We start from the raw sequence: 24264 nt of genomic DNA, 5'->3' as shown, positions 1-24264 counted from the left end.
TAAATTACATTTAAAATATATATTCAACAATTATTTGAAGTTGTAATAATATTTCACAATGCTACTGTTTTTAGTGTATATTAAATTATTAAATAAATGCAGCAATGGTGAGCATAAGGGACTTAAAAAAAAAAATAATAATACTAATAATCTCACTGACCCCTAAGAGGTATTTTCGTTTTTGAATTGTTCTTGTTGCTCTCCATCCTTAATAATAATAATAATAATAAATAATGGTCAAAATCTTAAAAAAAACTCTATTTGTGAAATTATTTTTTTCAGATCATAAAATTATTGTTTTATATTTTACATTAATATTTCCAATTTAATAAATCAACTACCACATTTTTAAAACAAAACTAACGCCCATGATACTTCCTAGAACAGCCAAACTCCACCAACCTGCATCTTCAGTGAAGGTGAAGGACGCGTTGCCCAGGAAGACCGTGGAGGCATCATTTGGCCCATCTATGATGACTTTAGCCACAGTGACATCACCCATGCGTGCATTGTCTGAGGCGTCCGACAGCACTAGCTCAAACTCCTCAGAGAGTTCATACTCGCTGTCATCGATCAGCTTTACATCACAGGTAGACATGCTCACACCAGGGCCAAAGATGACTCTGTTGTCACTGCTCATGCCACGGGTCTTAAAGTCCGAGCCGGACTCGAGAGCATGCAGACTGCTGCCCCGGGCCGACTTAGGCACAGTGTAGCAGAGGGCTGAGACTGTGCTGCTGGTGTCACCTAATTAAAACATGAGAGAGATGACCTTTAGCATATAAAACATGATCATGAAGATCATCATTTTAAAAGGATGATACTTTCTAGGAAATACACTATTTTTTAAAGTAGCGAGTACATATTAGTTTTCACTGACTTGATCCTGAAGCTTCTCTGAAAAAGTGGCACGTTTTAATGGATTAACCATTTAAAGAGCAATTTAGCTGAGACATTTGTACATTTATAGGTCTACATGTAAAGGGAATGTGCAAAAAAAAAAAAAAAAAAATTGACAATAGTAAAATTCTGGTCAGTACACTTTCATGTTATAGGCTGATAATGTGTACTATTTATTATATTGGATGTTATGTACAGCACTATATCCAACCCAATGTCCAGTATTAAAATGCATACTTATTTTGAGACTCACTAAAGATTACATTTAACAGTGTTAATAAATTATGACACTGATATATCCTGCATCCTTAAATACAAGTTAACTGATACACCACCCCCAATATTCAGATTAGGGGCTTATCCTTAAAATTAACACATTTTTACCATCCTCAATCTTTAATATGTAGTTACATTCTCGAGCGTAAGCAGATATGAAGATATTTTAATAATAAATAAAAAAAATGGTTCCACTGACCCTTTCTTTCAACAGGAGCAAAGATAAAGCCTGTGCTCTCATTGACATGGTAGGTCTTCTTATCAAACTGCAGGGTGGGTTCATCCTCAGTGTCATTGATAATGACTTTAGCGCGGGTCACTGACCCCAGCAGGGCGTAGACTGGCATACTCAGCTCCACTTTAAAGCTCTCTATGTCCTCAAAGACTGGATCATCATTGATCACAATGGTGCACACCTTGGTGTCCTCTCTCTCATCAAACTGAACCTGGGGAACCACATTAAAGAGCATTCGAATGTTGCTGACTTAATCAGTCTATCAAATATAAGGGAATGTGATTATTACAGAATAACAAAGAACATACTTGTCCAGCATACTCAACATAGTCCTGTTGTCCGGCCCGAGAGCCCATGCTGGAGGTGGCAGTGCCTTGCTCGGTACGACACAGCACAATAGCATACTGGTTCAGATTCCCGCTCCTCTTCACTGTGACCGCCACGGTCCCATCTTTTTCACTCACGTTGTAGCTGCAGACAGATGACGACACATTACTGAGAACGAGTAGCTGATTATATGAAGCCTTCATCACGAACAAAAACTGAGGCAGCCGCACCTCTTGTGCTCAAAGCTGATAAGAGACCACTGGATGTGGAACACATTGTCACTGACGATGTTGGGTTTGCTGTCCTTCACGAGGAACCTGAAATTGTCCATGGTCTCTTGAACATTGTCCTCACTCAGAACATATCGGATCAGACCCAAGTTTATGTCAGCTGCAAAACAGAGTAAATTAAGTTACCTTTTATAACTCCAAATGCACTAGCAGAAGTTGATGAAGGTGCATTTAGTGTGTAACACTAAGCACTACAAGACTGCACACATCTAGAGCCCCAGTTTTTATTTTTTGTACAAAACGAATCACAGACTATGTGCGTCAATTACAAAATGATTCTCCTACCTACTGTGGTTATTATCCTAAAATTATTTATCATACCTAATTCAGTGCCAGAGGTGATTCTTGAAAACAGGTCAACAAACAATATGGAGGAAGGCTTGAGGTTGTTTTTGCACGGACAGGAAAAACAAGCACAAGAGACAGTGGACGACATGTGCAGATGTTTTTTTGGCTCTCAGTGGACCTTAGTCAGAGCATATCTAATTTGTTGTGGATTGAAACGTGTCTTTCTGGTTATGATTTTGGTGGTTTTGTCAATACTACCTTGTGTGAAAGAGGTGACCGATTTGCCAGGATTGAGTTTACTCTCCAGGTAGCCGTGTTTAGCTTCTGTAGTGACTTCATAAATCAGCTGTCCATCATCTGTGTCCGGATCAATAGTGAGAAGCTCTTTCTTGGTGATCAGGTTGGTGGCCTAGAATCCAATTTCACATTAAAATGTAATTTTATGCTCTGGTTAAAGAGAATAAATTCTAGCACTTTTGCGCCAATGCAAGATAAAGCCAGTAGGAGGCAGAAATGCACTGTTAGTTGAGATTAAATTAAGTGACCTTATTTTCCATGTACTCCAGCCACTGCAGACCCAGGTTGGTGACGATACGAGGGGTCCCGTCATCCACAGGTAAAATATCGATTTTAAACTTTTGTGGAGCAGCGGTGACAACCTGAAACAAAGGATATTTACACACAATGTAAACCTCCTGGCTGGTACAAACCCTGTTTCGTGTATTTCCATATGAGTTATTGCTTCTCATTTACCAACAATGCTCACTTTAATATCCATTCCATGTCAGATCAAACCTATTTAAATTCTAATGTGAAGTCGAAGTTTCTAAAGTGCTGAGTAATGGTGTTCTAGGCCTTCCTGATGAAGCACTGTCATAGGGCTGCTATTGTGTCATCTTAGGACAAGACGAGGTGCCCCTGTTTCAGTGACCACTGAGAGATCTTTTACCTGCCAGAACAACTGACTGGCAGCTGACACATCTGGAAGAGGGGAAAATGACTGCTGATGGATGGAGTTATTATGATGGAGAGAGAGAGTGAGAGCTGGCACGCTGTCTAAATGGCTAATGTTAAACAAATGGACAGGATACCTTCAGGTGATTCATATGGTACATTTATATTCATGTCATTATAAATATAAAGAAATTAGCCATTTTCAAATGCAAAAATGTTCGTTTGTGTGCATACACTACTGTTCAAAAGTTTGAGTATGATTTATTAATGTTTTTGAAAAAAAAGTGTATTATGCTAAGTTTATTATTACACCAAGACTGCATTTATTTTATTTAAATTACTGTAAATTACATTTTTTGTTTAAAGCTTTAAAAATGCACTGTCCTTCAGATGACATGCTAAACTGAGGTAAAGACTCTCTGTGGTCACTAAAAATTCCCAGGATGTTTCATGAAAAGAGTACAGAAGGTGTATAATCCTGACCAAAAAAAATCACCTCTATGAGTACTTCCCATATTTGGAGGACATTTTCAGAAATATGGCCCTCTACGTACAGCTATTAGTACAACACTGGTGACAACTTACCACAGGAAGTCTACTGACCTCTTTTCCACCTTCTTCGATGATGAAGAACATGTTGGTGCCATCACCAACAGTGAAGGTGAATCGGTCTTTGAGGGTGTTACTGCCGTCATGGCTGTAACTGACGCGGTTCTGATAGATGTCGTCCATAGTGAAGGTGTTGGTCTGACGGTAATGCTGACCATTACTTGTGCGCTCAATGGTCCCGTGACGAGGAGCCTGAACGATAGTGAACGTAACAGAATCCTCCTGACAGAGAATTTAAGGGAGAGAGATCATCAAACAGGTACGGAATTAAATGAAATTGCCACTAAGAAGTAAAAGAGCACTACTGTTTAATGCAACGGATATCAGCTGTGTGCACCAGAATATTTGAGTCAAGCAGGGCGGCAGTAATTTCCCTCTCGTTCAAAGGGTTTTCCATTTCCATCTCCTCACTCACTCTCTACACTTGTATGACTGTTCATCATTTTGTCTACATAGACCAAAGATCTGAGATGAGAGAGTTACTCTAGTGTTTGGGGTCAGCAAGGATACATTAAATTCATTAAGTGACAGTAAAGGCCTTAATTATGTTACGAAAGATAAATGCTGTTCTTTTGAACATTCCATTCATCAGCGAATCCTAAAAATGCATTTCAGTGTTCACAAACAATATTAAGAAGCACAACTGTCTCCACATTCATAACAAGAAGAAAGGTTTCTTGAGCCCGAATCAGCATAGAATGATTTCTGAAGGATCATGTCACAGATTTGCTATATCCTTGTATAGATTTTAAAATAGCCATTTTAAATTTTACAATATTAATTTTTTTACTGTATTTTCAATCAAATGATTGCAGCTTTGGAGATAATACTGTAAAAGATTTCTTTCAAAATCTTACTGACCCCAAACATTTAAACGGTTGTGTATGTATTATCCACCAATTTCCATATGTGACAGGAACGTGTTTTTCTTTTAAAAAACCATCTTCTCTCACATTCACACTCGTTCTGTATTTGTGATGCTCATTTTTACAATAATATTTCACAAATTCCATCATTCTGACCTCTCATAGTCTGTCAAATAAAATTATCAAATGTAATATTTGCTGTTAACATGTATTAGAGATAGATCAAGAAAACATTTAGCTCTGACTTCCAAAAAGATATAGGGGGGAAAAAAGCTCCAGGCAAAATAGTGTAATGCCACACTCCACTTCCACTCACCAGTGCAATCTCTGGTCTGCACTATATTAAATTTGCATAGAAATTGGTTACAGTAGTATTTAACATACAGTTCATTTTAAAATCTAATGTATGGCATTTAAATACCACATAACAAGCTTTGATGTAAATCCTTACGGGGGGGTGAAATGCTATTTCATGCATACTGAGTTTTTTACACTGTTAAAGAGTTGGATTCCCATGCTAAACATGGACAAAGTTTCAAAAATTAAGTTGTACGTTTGAAGGAGTATTTTTGTTCCAAAAATACTCCTTCTGGTTCTGGTTTGTCACAAGTTTCAGAAAGTTTTTTTCGAGTATGGCTCTGTGTGACGTTAGATGGAGTGGAATTTCCTTATATGGGTCCTAAGGCACGTCTGCCGGAAGAGCGCGCGCTCCCGTATAGCAGAGCACTGAGAGCACAGACATTCACTGATCAGAGCGAGAGCGTCGTGAAATGTCACCAAAAGAAGTGTGTTTTTGGTTGCCAGGGCAAGACAACCCTGCACAGATTACCAAAAAAAAAAAAAAAACAGCATTAAGGGACCAGTGGATGGAGTTTATTTTTACAGAGCATCAACGGAGTTGTGCAAGTGTTTGTGTTTGTTCCATGCATTTCGAAGATGCTTGTTTTACAAACAAGGCCCAGTTTGACGCCGGATTTGCACATCGTTTATTTCTTAAGAATAATGCAGTCCCAACGAAAAAGGGTCACGATCGTGTGTTGGAACCGCAGGCAGTGAGTAAAACTGCTTCAAATATCTCTGTGTTATTAACTTAGCTATCGGCGCGTAAGCACATCAAGTAAACAACATGCGATGTTGTCATCAAAAAAAAAAAAAAACAAAAAAAAAAGACGTCATAACACACGTCACGCCTCCAGGCGTTCGTGTTCTTCCGGGAAAAATCGGTACAGACTATCTTTATCTTGTGAATATAATAAAACTAAAGACTTTTTTGAGTTATGAAGGATGCAGTACTACTCTATAGGTACTCAAGATTAACAGGAGATTGAGTGAAAACGAGCATTTCACCCCCCCTTTAAGTAAAATCTTCTTCTTTTTTTTTTTCAAAGAACAAATAAAGCACAACCAAGAGCAAAACTGAAAGCACAGTTAGAAAGATACCTCTGTGTCAGCATCAGTAGCCTTCAGCTCAAACTCAGTGATGGTCTTCCTCACTCCTTCCTGCACCCTCATCCCTGGCACCTGCAGGACGGGCAGAGAGTCGTCCACCGGCCGGATGGTGATATAGAATGTCTGTGAAATCTAAAGGACAACAGCATAACACTAATGAAATAATTAAACGCACAGTGCTCAGTAACTGAATCTAGATATGAGCTCAAATGTTCTGCAGCACATAATCTAATTTCCCACTAATTAGGTTTATGTAATCATCCTATCAGAGTAACAGAGACCATAAAAGACCATGTCAGTATTATTTGACACTGGGGCAGGTCTAATTAATACTACTAATTTTATTTGTGTAACCACATTATTACTTCTGCATCCATACCACTAGGTGTCAGTATAAGTCTAAGACAACTGCCATATGGCGTAGTGGAGCGTTAATAAAACATGTACCTTTAATTCGGCAGCAAAGTGTATTTACGCATCATTTTCCATTCAAAACGGCAGAAGAGTGTTTCCCGCAGAGAAAAGTCCATTGTAGTATAACTGTGTTTTCATCTGTTTCAGACACACACTAAGCAGACTGTGTTTATTCAAACTCTTTCAGCCCTAATTAGTGCGTGTGTGGGCATGTACGTGTTTATAATGAAACGAAAAGGGGTGAAAGGAAGAGAGTATGAAAAGGCAAGAGGGAGGATTGTGATTACTGTGGGAGGAAGTGTTTCTGTTCATGTTTAGAATGAAAAATAGAAAGTGAAGGGCACATTTGTGTTTATATCCATGTTAGGTACAGTGAATGATGAGTGTTCAATAATTTTTTATGACAAATTATATCATTAGCAGAACAACTTGAGTGAAAAATCATATGAATTATTGAAATATTTTCGTAGTTATTTTGTGCCTCTTTTACAGTCACTGTTATTTTTATTTTATGTATATATTACTACAGTATTTATTCATATTTTGAATTAGCTTTTATTTTATAATTTCAGTAACTTTTATTCATTTTTGAAGTTTTCTGTTTTTTAAGATTTAGTTTTTCTTTCAATATTTACTGTATATTATTTTTATTTGATTTATTATTTCAGTTCAATAATTAAAAACTGATTGTTACACTGAGCAGTACATGAGCTACAGATACTACACACGTTTGTGTAAAACAGATGATCATATTCTCCAGCACAATTTGAGAAGAGCATCTTGTGCTTCAATGGCAGAAGAACATCCGAGTGTCCATACAAAGAGTCACATGATCAATGACACTAATTGAATTATTTTTCTGAATCCAAGTCTTCTGGTCAACTCCTGTATAAGTGCTGGAAAAAATTAATTTGCAAGCACTTTAAATAAATAAGTTGCTTTTTACAGCAGTGTTCCAAATAGTAGCAGTTAAAATATTTAATGTAGTGCGGATCTTCTGATAAATCTGCATGATTGAGTAAATTTTCTGAGCAGCAAAAGCGATAGATCTGTGACGCAATATATTGTGAGAGGGCCGTGTGTTACCACGTCCCATCAACTCAAAACAATAAACCACAAAGTTAACAAAACGATTCATTCCACTGTGTTGAGGGAGAGCGCTTCTCTGCTGTCTTCAAGTGCTATCGGAAATGTCCTATTTCCAACTTATAAAGTCATGATTATGAACTCGTTGCATTCTTTTCTGTTAAAAATAACAGTGGACAGTTGGTAGTTGTTGAATGTTGCTTTTTAGCCTAAATAATCTGATCAGAAGCATCCCCTCCTATGACCCATGATCTGTCTGTATGTGTATTCAGAGTCAGTGAGCAACGGACTTTCATAATAATTAAAAACTGCGTTAATACACAATAAAATAAATGTTGGCGTTAATCAATTAATAAGTTAATGCGATATGAATAGGTTAACTTGCAATATATATAAATGGACCCCACTGAATGTGTGTGTGTGTGTGTTTGTGTGTGTATGTATGCACCTCATTGCCCCCGTCAGATACAGTGAAGGTGAAGTCATCAGAATGTATCTCCTCTTCACTGGTATGAACATACTGAATGTTGCGGGAGGCCAGGTCAGCCTGGGTAAACGTGCTGATCCGTGTTCCTGCAAAGACATCAAACCGAGAAAAACTCCCCAGTGAGCATGTCCACCACTTCATATTTTGCCCTTGGTATTAAACAATAATGTAAACTCATTTGCTACCATTAAAAATATCCCACATGTCAACTGAAATGGATGAATAAAACATGCACTACTGCAGAAATCCAATTGAGTGCGATCCGGGCATCACCAAGAGGGACAGAGAGGAAAATAAGAACAGATCTTCACCCATGAAACCCCCTTATATGATGCTCTGATAGAGATCTATAGGCTAGATCTCATCTAATGAGTTCTCAGTCTTCATTTGAACATGATGTTTAGATATAAAACACACTATATATCTTCCACGCATTGCCTGGCAGTTGTGGCCTGCTTTTATAAATGTATTCCTATGCCCAAACAGAACCAGGACCCCTGACTATAAATATATATTATGATCTCAAAGGCTTTTTCTAATCAGTCTTTGATAGAGACACAAATAACAATGACGGTGTAGTATGTGTATCTGTGGATAAGTAGAGATACGTATAAGATACAGGCTAAATAAGATGAAGTGTTGGGGAAGAAACTTTCAAACTGTTGCTTGCCAACATATAAGCTATCCATAATTTAGTTAAACTACTCTTTTGACACTAAAAGGTTCAAATAAAAAGTACCTAACTGCTTTGAAGCTACATAAGGGGACAACATCTTATATGTAGAACCAGGGCAGTTGCTAAGCCCTTTTTACTAGGACACAAGCCCCAGTGAAATACTACTGTTAATTAACTTAATGAATAATAGACATTCTGCACAGCGGATTCACTTGATTGAATTGCTATGCTGTATTTTTTTTTAACTTGTTCCGTGATAATGGTTCTAGAATTTGACATTAAAGAGCAGAGTTGGGATAACGTGTTACACAGTAATGCATTTCTGTAATCCAATTACTTTTTCTGGTAACGCAGTAAAGTAATGAGTTACATTTTAAATTTATGTAAGTTGATTACAGTTACTTATATCAATAAAATTACGTTACTTATGTTACAAATGCAGTGTTAAAATTATGAAGTAAAAATCATGTTTTGCGCATCAGTATGCCCTTTAATAAATCACCGGAGAATGTTAGCTAAAATGCAGACGAGTCCTACAACATTTAGATGCAATGAAAGGTCGTATTTCAAATCGTATAAATCATATTTGAAAATGTTGCACTCAATATATTTTAGTCTGGCATTATAGTTTGGGAAAATTTTAACAAGTAAATATGTCACAGTAAGATTAACAAAAGTAAAAATAAATGACTCATTAGAATGAGATCATCACAATTCAATGATTATTTCTCACAGTGCGTCTTCTTCCAAAAAAAAAAAGTAGCCGAGATGAGCTTGAATCTCTCTTTGTATACGGAGGGGATGAGGACATTTACATGTACACACATCTCAAGCCTGTTTTCATGTATCTTATACGAGCGATGTGTGTGGACACATTACAGGTGAGCTCAGACGGGAAAGACTGAACCTCACATTGGTTTCATATGGATTATTTTAGCAGACAATATTTGTTTTTGACATGACTTCATTTAATAATAGACACTTCAAACTTTCTTTGTATAAACTGTATTTCTCGGGTCATTTTCTTTCATTTTAGTGAACCGTTTCAGTAAGATATTCACGTAGACTAAATACAGAAAGCACACCCTATTTGTTTTCTTTATTTTACAAAACAAAACAAAACAAAAGTGTTTGGGAGTGTAGGCTATAAACACAATAGGCTACTTGTGTATTTTCTCAGTCAGTATTAAATTTGAACTTTAGTTTCTCTTTGTAGTGTATTTTGTAGGTTGGATAATTTGAAAAGTAAAGGAAACTTGAGAGTAACAAAGTAAAGTAATTAGTAACCTGATTACTTTTTAAATGCTGTAATCAGTAATGTAATCAAATTACAATTTTAAAGAAGTAATTAGTAATTTGTAGTGGATTACTTCTTTTGAGTAACTTACCCAACACTGTTTAAGAGTGATTTACAATTTTTGTTACTATACGGTGATGCTAGATGGAAAAAGTAACTTGTTATAAATAGTCACATTATTTTGAAAGCTGGGTTACTGTTTTGTTACTGAATAATTAAGTTTTACTGTTGGTTCGTCACTCCCAACACGTTTTGTCTGTACCTGGTTTGCTGGAATGTTCTAGATGGCCGAGCTGGGGCTGTTTGGTGACTCGGTAAATGAGTTCATCTGGTTGACTGTCCTGATCTGTAGAGGACAGCTGCAGTGTGGTGATCTTCTTCAAGGTGTTCTCATCCATAACCAAACCCTTATTAACCACCACTGTGGGAGGAAGTCTGTCCTCTGAGAGAGAAAAAAAGATGAGGATGTACCTAAATAACTTTCTTCTAACATCCCTGAACACGACTCTTTCAATGTCCCAAAATACTTTCTCGGCTCACCCAGAACACTAATGAAGAAAGATTGGTCAATGGCTCTATTTCCCTCGGGATCTTCCAGGTTGAACTTGAAAGAGAAGCTGCCTCCACTTTCTCCCTTTTCATGAATGTATTCCACATGTCCTGACAGATGAGGCGCAAAACCACATGAGACAAGGCATCTCTGCTTCGAAATTCCCTGTGGATGATTATGTATGAGAAAGAGACAGCAAAGGAGGAAAAACCTTTGGTGATATCATCCTGTGTGAAGCTGGTGACAGGTCCTTTGACGGATATCTGAGCCTTGTTTCTGCCTGTATTCAGCAGCAGGGAGCCCATGCTCAGGTCTTTAGTGAGGGTGAACCGCAGTTTAAGGTTATCTGAATCTACGTCCGTCCCTTTCAGATGCTGCTCTGTGATCTTAGATGAGGAACCTGTTTGGAGGAATGAGCAACGGTAACAGAAATGATACAGGCATTTAAGTATTTATTAACATCAACTCAGTCTAACTAGATAAGAACCTCTTTGTTTCAATTGGTGCATCATAATGAAGTGAGATCTGTTTGGACTGGAGTGTGAGTCTGGCAGAGAGAGATTATCAATGCATAATGCCATCACTTCGGTCTGGTTTGCACACAAAGCTGTTCAAAAATGTGCATGTGCTTCTTTTGTGTAAATTTGATTTGCTTCTCTTTTTGTGTTTGACAGATGGTTTGAAATTATATAAAGCTGAGTGAATTATTCATTTAAATTTTGGGGTGAACTGTTCCTCTAAAATGACTCCAGGAAAGTGATATCAAGCTTTGTTTTTTATCAATTAATTTGTTTTTTTGTAATAAAATCAAAATGGAAATTGCAGAATGTAACTTTTTATTATTTAACAAAGCAATGTAAAACCGAAAGAACAAATGAAATTTTCGTTGTGTTTTTAATTCTTCACACAACTGTTTTTGTAATTCAATAAAAATTACATTTTAATAATTTTGAACATAACCTCAGTGCTAATATCACTGGCTCTTTTCCTTTCCAATATTTACTATTAAGTAGAGACATTTGTATATAACACTGATTGATGATCATCATCTAATGAGGGGTTGGGGCAGTTAAGAGGTGCAATAGTTTTAAACAGTTTTAAATTGGAACATGAAAAAAAAGTGATTTTTATTTTACTGTATGCTAGAAAGAGTAAAAGACATAATACATACATAATGTCAGTCTGTTTTTGTTAGTCTGTTTTTTCACTCATTTCAGATGAAGCTGAGTTGTCTGATATAATGATTACTACTAAAATTAGCAACCTAACCAATCAGGGATGTTTGGGATGTGTGCTAGGACAATTTAATGTAGCTGTTTCTTGACCTGCTGCAATCTGTAGTCCTCGGTTGATTGTGACTCTAGGGCCTTCTCGCTTCCTAGTATCCATGCTGAACTCCAGACGGCCGCTCTCTGTGTATATGCCATCTGTTACTGAAAACTGGATCTCGTCTGTCCCAGGGCCACGTCCGTCTGGGGTGTAGACCAGCAGCTCATCTAGAACATCCTGGTAAGTAAAGGTGGATCCCTGCTGAAGAATCCTGCCGTTCTCTAAAGGCTGAGAGTAGAACTGCCTTCTGCGTAGCTTCCCTATCGGGACACACACAGAAGCATTACAAAGAAATGAACAGTATTGCTACATTCCTTATTTTTTTCATCAAACACAGTATAAACACATATAAAATAATGCTTCTGCTTCAAATTTTTTTAATAAAATGTGCACTTGACCTCTAATGGTCGCTCAATGTCATTTTTTGTGTAACTGCACTGCTGTCATAACACTCAATGACGCAGTGACTGTATTTCAGTTCTGTCAGCTCCATTCCTCACTTGCAACTCGTAATAAAACTGCTGTGAACACCTTGACATGTGTCCATAAAAGTTTAACCAATGAAGCCCTGTGGGTCGTGGCCTTTCCACCCACTCTCTAATCAGTGGCAGAGGCACAATGACAAGAACATGAATCAGCCACACAGGAGCCAGTCGGAGCAGTTATGTGACAAATAATGGATGTTTTCTGAAGGCTGGCCATCGATGAGCAACAGATTGGGGAATGAAGTGGGCATACGAAGCGTAATAGAGAGAGGAAGACAGGCACTGACCATATGACGGCTTCTTGAGGAGGGTGAGGAGAAGATCATTTTCAGGTGTGTCCTGGTCCAGCACATTCAGGGAGGAGTTAGTGATGACCACACCAGTGTTCTCCTCCACGTGGATGCTGTTTACTGAGATAATTGGGACTCTATCTTCTTTGGTGTGCTATAAAAAACAGCAAATAACATCTCATATATAAACTTGACAGTCAGGAAGGAGAGACAGGAAAAAGAGGGGAATGGGGAAATGATGTAGACTAGCTTTGAATCTGCTTCCCACTGAGCCAGCGGCTCCAAACATCAATCCATTTTAAAAGACTGATAAATGGAGAAAAATCAAATTACTTGTAAGTCATCTAAAGTAACAGCAAAATGCATTTTGTAAAGGTATTCTGAAACACATTCATCAAAGGAACACCATGCAGTCTTGAGCCCAAATAATACTTTGGTTTTTACCCGTACACTAGGATATGCGTACAGTGATGTTAATATCGTCAATGGCATAGTATGCGCATGACGTGTGCAGTCCAATTTCTTTCTTTTTTTGTAAACTTTGTAGACTGACATGTGCGCCTTGAATTTTAGCAATCATTCTTTTTGACCACATGGTGACAAAACTAGCTCTGGCTAAAACTACTGAACTACAGTGAAGTACACTGTATACTTTGGACTAAATTGTTTTAATTATACCTGAATGTCTATGGTGATATCAAAAGCCTCAGTTTGACTTGATCCATCACTGATGTAAAAGCTGAAGACATCCTGGCGGATGTTAGCTTGGCGGATGTTTTGAACATAGAAGATATGATCTGAGGTGAGGTCTTCTATAGTGAAAGGGACGTCGGTGCTGATCGCGCTAGATCCACCAATCGCTGCTGTTGAACAAACATAACACTTTGAGCTTGAGTGTTGTCTAGTAATTCTGGAGACTGCATTTCACTGGGAATAACGTTTCTGAGCCCAATATCCAAACAAGTAATTGATCTTGAACAAATAAGCAACTTTCTAGACAAAACAAGAGAGTGTGACTTTCAGCTGCAAAACAAGAAATTGATCATATTTATGAATAAATGGCTATGAAACCCAAAATCCTGAAGATAAAACAAGTGTGTTCTTAAAGTAGATACATCAAAGCAGACATCAGAGTTTGCATTAGTGTTTTGGGTGAAAAAACGATAATTTGTACAACTATTGTTGTTTATTTATGTTCCACAATGATCTCTTTTTATCTAACCCACTCAGCCTGAATAAACATTCACACATCTACAAATCTCTGTCACAGCAAATGAGTGCTTATCTCATTAATAAAATTACACCATCAGCAACTGTTTAAAAAAAAAAACATCCACAAAGTGACTGGGAAATGGACGCTAACATACATTGATGGAAGGTGATATATTACAAATGGAGACAGCTGGGTGATTCACCTTGTTTTGTGTTCTCAATGAAGCCGTACTTTGGTGGGCTGATAAGCCACACTAGCAGATCCTTTCTGGGTGTGTCTGGGTCAGATGCAATAATGTGATTGGCTGAGAGCTGGGCTCTCCCTCCTTCCTGAACCTTTACAAAAGAAACACCATAAAGAGTTTAGGAATGCTAAAAGAACCAGATCTAAGACTAGCTGATTGGTGGAGGTGAAGTGGGAACGGTTCTCACCTTAATGCCACTGTGCACGGTGACAACAGGTGGCTGCCGCTGGGCAGACGTGATGGTGATAGTGAACATCTGGTTCTCCAGACGATTGTTTTCACCATCATAGACAACGAAGTGGAAAATGTCAGTGACAGGCTGGTTACCCGTTTCAAAGGATGTAACATACCTTTATATATACATAAAAAAAAATTATTTCAGACTATTTTCAACCTTTTTCAAATGCTGAAAGAAATAGAGCTGGGAAAAAAATAGAGAAATTGCTGTAAACATAAGGTAAATATTCTATCCAAACCACCAGAGGTTAACGCTCAAATAAGGGCAAAGATGTAATCGCTTGAGAGAACTGTTTTACATTTCAGCATTTCTCAGCAGGGCTCAACAATTCAAAGCAATTAAAGAAGCTTGTGTTGTAATACATGTTGAGGCTCCCCAAGCACTTCAACTCGCCAAACATTTTACATGCCTCATTTATAGAGTCTAATATTAACAAAAGCTGAACTAGGAATGGCACATTACTACTGGTAATGATCTAAAAACACACTGACACACTGATATGCAGCAAAATTGTGATAAAAATGAAAGTAATACTATTTAAATTCAATTATCAATAAATATATGAAAGTAACAGAGCATTCTAAAATGCAGGGTGTTTACCTGATTTTGTGGTTGTTGATGTCCTCCATTGTAAAGGAGGAATATTCACTAAGTTCCTCATGGTCTGCTTCAGCCTTGGTTTTGGTAAGGATCCCATACATTGGTACAGAAATTAACTGCACAAAAACTTTTTCATCGGGAGATTCAACATCCTACAAGACATTGGCAATTCCTTTTTTAAGCATATTGGAGTCAACCAATTTGAACTTTTATTTTCAGTTATTATCCGAACATATCATTCCATACCACATAAGCTAACTGGGAACGTCTAATGATGGTGCTGCTCTTCTCCGCCACCTCCATTGACAGCAGGGCCTTAGGGTCACGTTTGGGTGCATCACCTTTGACCTCTGACACCAAGACCTGCACCACGATGGAGGTCATGGAGATCCCGTCCGTCACAGAGAAAGTCATGGAGTCCTCCTCAGTGGTGAGACCCGCATGCTCATACTGCAGAACATTCCTGGTGACGTCACTGGAGGTGAAGGTGTCCCCTGAGAGTTTTGATAAATAAACTAAAATAACTGAAGCCAGGAAGTGTATTAAAGAACAACACATTTGAAAGAACCAAAAATGCTGTACCTACCATTAACCATCTGGACCTGGGAACCAAGGTCCACTCTCAGGAGGGTCCCGTGTAGCGGCCCCTCCACCAATTCAAACTCTAGTTCTTCAGCGGCCGTATCAGCATCTGTCACTGCTAACTGTTGCCTACCTACATGACATGGAAACAAGTCCATGTAAGATTAAAAGGGACACATTTTATGCTTATGTTGTGCTAACTGATGTTTTCCTGGCACCTAGCAGTGTGGATGCAACAAAGATTTTCAAGAACAGCGGTATCTGTTTATTCAATGCAAAAAAACTGTCCAAAAATCAGGTGTTAAAAAGTGAGCGACTAGACATATGATCTCATGTGACATGATTGAAGTCTAAAACACTAATCAGTTTTTATGTGTGTGTAAAACTTTTTTAATAATACTGACTGGGCCTTTCAAATACGTATTCATTTGAGCACTTAAGCCAATACACGTGTCCTTACCCACTGGTGCCCTGCCGCCGAGACTGACCTCCAGCACCGGATCCAGAATCTGAAAGACCGGGGGCTGCTGATGATTGTTCAACAGCAGAATAGCAAAGTCCATCTCTGGAGTGGTGTGCTCTCCATCAGAAACTGACATAAGAAAGGGAGCAGCAATAAGTCACACATGCACAAGAGCACTGATGACCTTCAGGCCAGTTCTGTCTTCCGCACTTCAGCTCAATACAGCACAGATGAATGAATGCAACTTAGACGCAGGATGAATGAATCAGACAAAGAGTAGGAGGGAAAGAAAACAGAAAGAGCTAAAAAGACATCTAACATCATCTCATTCTGAACATTAGATGTGTACTACAGGGGCACAAGCAACTATTCAACAACTACTCAGCATTCCTAGTAATATTATTTCTTCATAAATATCAGCAATGAAGGGCCCATTTTTATAAGTTTCGAAATCAGTCGTTTAGCTGCTGTAACCTTCAGAGCTCAAGCAGCTGTGTGACGTGTATAAATTTGTAACCATGGTACTGTAACCTAGTATCCTCCAACATAACACTTACTGCATTACACTGCATTGATATTCCTGATATTCTGCTAAGGGGTTTGTTATAAACCTTTAATATTAACATTAAAGTAACATTAAGTATTAGTCTTTTGCCATTACTAAAGGATAACTCATATTAATTTATGATTTTACAGTAGAAAAAAAATGGTAGTAACCAGTAGTAAAAAAAATTTAAGAGTAGAAGAAGTTGTTATCTAAATCAGTTACAATTTACAAAACAAAGACCTTGATCCTGTCAAAAAGGAATAAAATTTAAAACGATATCAGAAAAGTTATCAGATTCTGAGCCAAGATCTTCAACGTTTTATGACCCTGTGTTTGTTGGTTTCCTTCAGCTGAGTATATAGGTTGAGTATTTGTATAAGGAATAAAAAGCTCTTTTGGCATCGACTTCTGATGCTGCTGTGTTTTTCTCCAGTCTACTTTTACTCTTCATCCATGTCACTCTATTACTAACAGCACTAAAAGGAGTTTGTCTGCCCTACAGTGCCCTGTTTCCATCCAGACACAGAAGGGCATATGAGCAGTCACAGCTCTGATTCATGGGCACTGCGAGAAGAAGATGGATGCACAGTCATATCCTGCTGTCAGGCGGAATAAAGCATATGGATGGACATCAAAAAGAGAGAGGGAATCATATTCCCTTTTAGGAAAAAGAAGGTCCCATATATAAATAACAGCAACACACCAGGGAATGTGGGATCAGAAGCACAGAGGGATCTGTTTATGGTGTTTCAGAGGAAGAAATGAATTCTGGGTTTGCTGGAAGCATGTAAGGTAAGGGAGAATAAGACAGAGTCGCACAGTGGGGGTTAGAGAGGCCAAAAGTGATTATATACCTGTGAAATGGAGGCTCACTGACTCTGGTAGACCTGCAGCAATGAAACAGTGTTAGTGGTTACTTTCACAATCAACTGCTAACAAAACACAATGATTAGAGCGCAGGATGAGAAATTATGTCATATTTAAATGGTTAAACTGGAAAGATGAGTTTTACAGACTCATGCATCACTCATTATACTCGTGCATGCTACTATTGTTATATCCATTGCAGAAAAAAAACCTCTACAATTAAAAAATGTTTAGTGACTGAAATTTTTTGTTGATTTAAAATATCTATAAATAAATGAATTTGAGAGGCTTCCTTGAAAACTTACAATCCAATTACAGTAATAACTGCAATATTGTGAATTAAATGGCAATTATATTGTGAATGCAATTTAAAGTAACTGTTTTCTATTTTAATATTTTAACTTTTTAATTTATTGCTGTGATGGAAAGTTTAATTTTCAGCAGCCATTACTCCAGTCTTCAGTATCAAGTAAAAAAAAAGAAAATGTAATAAAGTAAAGCCTAACCTGTAAATGAGTACTGATAAAGCTCCTGAAGGTGGGACGGGGCCTGTGGGGGTCTGTAGATTATTTTTCCACTGTCTACATCAGCCTGTGTGAAGAGACGCACATGATGGTAAGGTCTGTCCCTGTGCTCCAGCGTACCTGAAAAAGGAGAGTGACATCATCATATTAATATTAATATAACAATCAGTTCGGTATTACAACCTTAGAAATTAAATGAAATAGAGAATGTTGGATGAATTAAGTTTATTTAGCTTCCATATGCATAATTTGAAGTTACTCATAATCATCTTAGATGTGAAATATCTACCCTTCCATTAAAAGTCTCAGCAAGATTGAACTTTGGAATCCTCTACTCTCTATTTAATGGTACAAAAAGGAGAACAAAGCAAAACTCTCAGGCTTCCATTATGCCTGTAAGTGTGCTACCCAATGACGATAATGGAGGTTTAGTTACCGTGGCCTGAGGTAAGTGCTTTGGTGATGTTGTAGACAAGCTTGTCACTGGGCGTCTCAGAGTCAGTGAAGGAGAGAGCCGAAGGAGATATCACAGTCACACGATCTTCCAGTGCCTGCACACACACACACACACACACACAGAACCAAAAACATTTTACACTCATGAAGACAATAAAGTTTGAATATTGTATGAGTTGAGTCAAGTGTTTTTTATGTCTTTGAAAGAAGTATATTGGGGGAGGAAGGGGGCTAATGCCATTCCATGCATTCTGATTTACCTACACTGTTAAAGAGTTGGAATCCCAAAGAGTAAAAAACATATTTGGGAATACACCAAATACACCCCTTCTGTGCCAAATACACTTCTTCAGGGTTCATATAAGTTTTAGAATTTTTTATTTATTTTTTGTATGGCCCTGTATGACATCACAAAGAGTGGAATTCCCTATATGGGCACTTCTCCCGGAAGAGCGCGAACACACAGCAAACTGATTTTGTGGAACTCATGATACATTTTTTTTACGATTCTTTGATGAATGAGAAAGTATTTTAACAGAGGAAAAATAAAAACACACTTCTATTTCACTTAGAAGTTTGGATAACACTGGATGTTAACTCAAATCTACAGAGACATCTTACAGTGATCTGCAGGTCGGCTCCAGGTGCGAGCTGAGGCAGGCCAGGGGTCTGAGGCATCACTCCTATAGTGAAGGTCTGCGTGTCACTCGGAGTTTCTGGAGAGACCTCACTTGAAACCTACAAACAAAAGCACATGCCCATGCATTAACAGATGTTTATAAATCTATGAATAAATATGTATACATGAATAAATACAATACCACAGTGTACTTGTACTCGTTCCCACTATAAAATATAAGCTGTCTCATAAACAAATTTTAACAATTCTATGACAATAACTGGCAATCATCAATGTTCTACATAACTAAAATCAGTTCATCAATACCCATCATATTTTTGAGATTTTTAATTCACTCTGTGACTGTCATTAATTCAAATACAAATTAATTTCAATAGTGAAGTCTTGAGCCGACAGCTAACAAATAGGCTGAAGCACTTCACGGTCACAAAAACACCCCTGAGGACATAAACTGAACCATTAAATCTCAAATCTTATTTAATTAAGTCTGTGGCACAGGATGTAGCCTCAGGCAAAAGAAGAGAAGAGAAAAGAACAAACAAGAAGAAAATGCTATTTTCTTGAGGACGACAAAAAACTGTTGTGTCAAGAGCCATTAGGGGTTCAAGCTGCAGGATTAAATGTGATTGAATGTCCTTTAAAGCTGCTTACACTGATTTGAAACTGCATTTGAAGACAAATTAGCTCATTTATACCCAAGTAATGCAGTGAGGCTGGTTAAGGAGAGGTAGAACAGATGGACAAATTTGCCTAAGGGTGTGAAACAGAGCTGAAGTAGAATAGAGAAAATAGTGCAGTTGTCACACTTCACTCGAGGAGGAACGAGAGAGAAATCACAGGGATAATCCACAACGAGTGGGCCAATCAACAACAACAAAAACAAAAAACATGCTAATGAAACAGAGCAGAACTTCTACAGATTCAGACATGAACCACTGCCATTTGTGCTCCTCATTTGGGAGCCACGCTCATGGTCTTCGCAGTCAAAAGTGACCAGACACCCACCTGAAATGTAACTTTTCTTTACTTCAGTAAAATCAGTCTAATATATTTTTGTTCAATAATATTTTTTCTTTTGTATTTTGAGATAATTTTATGGTACTATTTTATGGTTCTCCCAATGAAAATAGTACAAACATTTTTCTAAATTTTAACAATTATTTTTCAATCAATGCAGTATTTTATATTAAAATAGAGACTTGGTCTTTAAAATCCAATTTTTGAAGACTGAATAGGACCTCCTGATGAGAGCAAAAAAACCCCTGTAATTTCATGATGTAACCACTAGATTCCTTTATAGGAGTATATTGAGAGGATTGTGAATTCCCTAGTTGTTTTTATGCATAATTGTTTACTTTTATTGGGTTGTGGATTTAAATGTATATTAAGGCATTCTCAAAGACGTTTATATTTTTTGCTGTTTTAAACGTAAATTAACTATACCAGTTTATCTGAGTATGTATAATTCTGTATGTGTGTGTCTGTGAGTGGATGTCTCTGTTTTACACTCTTGAAGTTTTAGAGTGTAACCCCTTTCTTGCTGTCCACTTTTTTTTTTTTTTTTTTGCTGTATTGTAGTTGAATTATTGATTTTATTTTACATAGTTGCATTGTTACAGTCACACCAATTCATAGGTGTGTATGTGTGTGTGCATATGTGTGTGTGTGTGTTTACAAGTGTGTGTGTGTCCGTGCGCATGAGTTGGGGTGTTGATTTTGCACTCTAGATGTTTTAGAGTTTCTGCACTTGTGGGTGATCTGTAGATTGTACACACAAAAATGTCTGTCTTTTAGATTTTTTTACCCATTTCCTATTTATTTCCTATGGCCAGTCGTTTTTGACCGCAGACCATGAGTGTGACTATTTTTTTTTACGACCACTTAACTTTTCTGAATAGTGCCCTCAATTTGTGTGTGTGTGTGTGCACATACCAAGTGTCATAAAAGTCACCAAGTTTTGTACCACTCTGGTGAAGCTATGATTTATTTAAAATTCAAAATGCAATATTCTCCGGTCAGATGTGATGGAAGACTGCACAAGTGTTCAACTGCAAATCAATATATAACACAAAAATAATTATTTCGAACCACCCAGAAGTTAAGTGGAACCTATGGATTTACATACTGAGCCCCAGGGCTTTTGCCGAAGCGACACCATTTGCCTTGTTAAATTTAATGCTCACTTTGTGTGTCTCACCTGAAACTGAAAAGTGTCTCTCTGTGATCCGGATCCATAGTGTCTGTACCAGACAGTCCCTTCATTAACATCTTGCTGTGTAAATGAGCTGGTTGGTGTGGTGTCCTGAGCATCTGGGAAGGACTGCCATGCCTCCACAGGACCATCAGCAGGCATAGACACCAGCACAATCTCTCCTAGACACATAAACATATAAGATTCCTTTAGAAAAAAGCACTTTACCTTAGTTCATGGCACTGAATTGAGTTTAGAAAGAAAGACAGACATCAAGGAATGCTAGAGACAGATGTTGATGATACCGTATTTGGGCTGTCCTCTCTCAGAATGAATGGTGTACAGGATTTCAGAGTCACTGGTTCCTTGGAACTGAGCATTGAGGCACTTCTTAGACAGCCGCACCATTCCTCCCTCTCTCACCCAGGTCCTGGGCACTGAACGCAGGAGAGGACTCAATCCAACCTACAGGGAGACCATCATGCACAATTAGGATTAATGGAATGTGTATTTTAAGCATGTACCTTATAAAAAATAAGTTAAGGTTATAACTTCCTCTCACCAAGACTGCTTTTATTTGATAAACAATAGTAAAAATGGTAATGAATTATTGGTACAATTTAAAATCACTGTTTTCTATTTTAATATATTTTAAAATGTAAAAGTCTTTAGTGTTACAGTCTGATTTGCTGTTATAAAGAAACATTTCTTATTATAAATATTGGAAGCAGTTTATTCATATTTATATGGAACCTTTGATACTTTTTTCAGGATTCTTTAATGTATAGAAAGCTAAAAACAATAAAAGAAAATTGTACAAATATTTCTATGCAAAAGTATTAATTTCTTAAAGAATAATCTTAAAAAGAACTTCCTTTAAAAAAAAAAAAAGGCTGAAGTTTAGGTTAGGTTTTTACAGTTGTGACGTTTTTGCAGTGGTTTAATCATTATAAAAGCACAAGACGATATCTTTCTTTTATTTTACATTGAAAAACATCAAAGCTACAAGAAAATCACAAAGACACATGCTAATCATATATAGTCAGCTATTGCAATGCCAGGACTCTTTAGATGCTAACAGGGCTCTGAACATCCCAGCGCTAACTGAGGAGCTCATTGTGGTGAATAAGATCTTCTGCTTCACAGATAACCTTCAAGAACGTGGGGAGATGAAAGCCCTGATTCACAGAGGAAACACCCTGGCACCCTTCCACCACCTTGCTGCTGATCCTGATCACCCCTCTGAGAGTGGGACGGATTTATAAAGCAAGGTGTTCACGGAAGAGTTCACTAAGAGGTCAAAACTATAGTCTGTTTCTAAAGTTTAATTCAGAGTTTTGCTACAATCCTACCTGATCTGATCCTTAGAAATGACTTTTGCTGGTGTAACCTTCTGTACTCAGCTTGTTTCATTCATATTACATAACATTTCTGACTTCAATCGGAATTCGATGTTACTACATGAAACCATTTTTTTAGGTTACCAGCAAAACATCTTGTACAGTGATACATAGCAAAGTTTTTTTTTAAGTGGTGGACAAAGTGAGTTTTTGAGGTCTCCAGACCACATTGAATCAAGGACAATTCACCACTGCTGAGCAATTACATGGATCAGGGACTACAAACACCAAATAACTTCTCTCGAAAAGGCTAATTGAAAGCCAGCTTCCTCTTTTATTCCTCTTTGTCTTCATTGCCGAAATCCGCACATATTATAGATCTTTTGAGATCAGGAAGCTTGCTACCAAAGCCAAAGCCACAATCAATAAAGAGGTCATTAACCCACAGTCGTCATGTTGCCCACTCAGCCTTCACCTCTGTCTGCTCTCAACACCTTGTGTTGCAGATGTAACTTGACTTTTCCACTCACTGGTAGTAGTGTGAGTGCAATAGGCCTTTATGCAATTCTGTCCAATAAAACTTACTGCACAGGAGCAATAAAAAAAAGTGCTATTGATTAAAAAACAGAGTGTTTACTGTGAAGCAGGGCTTCCATTAGTCAAAAGCCGTTTAAGATGGTAGATAACAGGCTGCAGGTGTAATCGGATGACACTACAGAGAGATGTGAGGATAAGGGTGTATGGAAGGGGGACAGAGCTTCAAAAGAGCAAACAAAGTGCTGCAATCTGTCTAGACATCAGCAGGCTGAGGGCACGTCAAACAGTCAGAAAGCAGTTATTTCAAGCGTAAAAAGGGTGATGATGATTGTATAAGTGTGTTTGGATGGAAAGAGGTATGAGAGATGTTCACCCTGTCATGAAGACGCACTGCACCCATTGTGTTTCAATGCACCTGCTCTGTCAGAACAATTGAGCAAAAATGATGCAAATGATGCAAAGTTGCTGCATGATGCATATCTGTACCATAGATACTTCTACAGGTTACATAGTACATTAAGGTGTAAATATGATCCTGTGAGGGAAAAGAGACAGTAGACGTATGCTATGTGATCACAAACAGACCCCAACAGTACAAAGTGGTCATCTTTAACTGAATGTGAACTTTTTCTATCTTATAAGTTATAACCCTTTGATTGATCAGGTTTCAAAGCCTAAATAATAACATCACTTGCAAAGGATTCCATTCTTAAATTATAACGGAAGCTATATAATTTTATGCAAAAAGAAAAATCTGTGGGCTGAATGCTGGGGCCTATCTCAGTGTCTGGGGCTGAAAGCATTTATGTATAAAGACCTATTTATAATTAATTATACTTAATTAATACTTATTAATAATATAAGTATTCATTTTGTAACATTTTGTTTCCAAAATCAAATAACTGGCTTTTTGCAATATCCCTGTAAGCACATCATTAAAAATTAACCCTATAAACTTTTAATACAAACCCATTTTTTTATAATTTCTTAATGTTTAAAAACAATCTGCGATAT

At 37.5% G+C, this 24264-nt stretch overlaps 1 protein-coding gene across 7 annotated transcripts in view; it reads right to left on the bottom strand.

The window, feature by feature from the left end:
- Window positions 1-24264, bottom strand: part of LOC113077671 (extracellular matrix protein FRAS1-like) — a 107600-nt gene that overhangs the window by 9874 nt on the left and 73462 nt on the right. For 4 of the 7 annotated variants that reach the window (XM_026250020.1, XM_026250005.1, XM_026249990.1 and 1 more), the window contains 27 exons: window positions 21679-21838; window positions 21380-21555; window positions 19164-19280; window positions 18523-18637; window positions 18069-18206; window positions 17550-17582; window positions 16146-16277; window positions 15690-15818; window positions 15350-15597; window positions 15104-15255; window positions 14453-14615; window positions 14224-14356; window positions 13487-13671; window positions 12806-12962; window positions 12030-12293; window positions 10916-11104; window positions 10695-10814; window positions 10417-10596; window positions 8143-8267; window positions 6186-6326; window positions 3856-4101; window positions 2862-2975; window positions 2575-2725; window positions 1969-2128; window positions 1720-1882; window positions 1376-1622; window positions 403-747 (listed from right to left, as the gene is read on the bottom strand). In XM_026250020.1, the coding sequence (XP_026105805.1) occupies window positions 403-747; window positions 1376-1622; window positions 1720-1882; window positions 1969-2128; window positions 2575-2725; window positions 2862-2975; window positions 3856-4101; window positions 6186-6326; window positions 8143-8267; window positions 10417-10596; window positions 10695-10814; window positions 10916-11104; window positions 12030-12293; window positions 12806-12962; window positions 13487-13671; window positions 14224-14356; window positions 14453-14615; window positions 15104-15255; window positions 15350-15597; window positions 15690-15818; window positions 16146-16277; window positions 17550-17582; window positions 18069-18206; window positions 18523-18637; window positions 19164-19280; window positions 21380-21555; window positions 21679-21838 (4483 nt within the window). The remainder of the gene's footprint in view (window positions 1-402; window positions 748-1375; window positions 1623-1719; window positions 1883-1968; window positions 2129-2574; window positions 2726-2861; window positions 2976-3855; window positions 4102-6185; window positions 6327-8142; window positions 8268-10416; window positions 10597-10694; window positions 10815-10915; window positions 11105-12029; window positions 12294-12805; window positions 12963-13486; window positions 13672-14223; window positions 14357-14452; window positions 14616-15103; window positions 15256-15349; window positions 15598-15689; window positions 15819-16145; window positions 16278-17549; window positions 17583-18068; window positions 18207-18522; window positions 18638-19163; window positions 19281-21379; window positions 21556-21678; window positions 21839-24264) is intronic. The other 3 variants (XM_026250011.1, XM_026250019.1, XM_026249999.1) reach the window with 2 other exon arrangements.

This window comes from Carassius auratus, chromosome 5 (genome assembly GCF_003368295.1).
Source record: "Carassius auratus strain Wakin chromosome 5, ASM336829v1, whole genome shotgun sequence".
NCBI lineage: Eukaryota > Metazoa > Chordata > Actinopteri > Cypriniformes > Cyprinidae > Carassius > Carassius auratus.
Note: the sequence above shows the minus strand (reverse complement) of the source record. Positions and strands in the feature narration are given on the sequence as shown.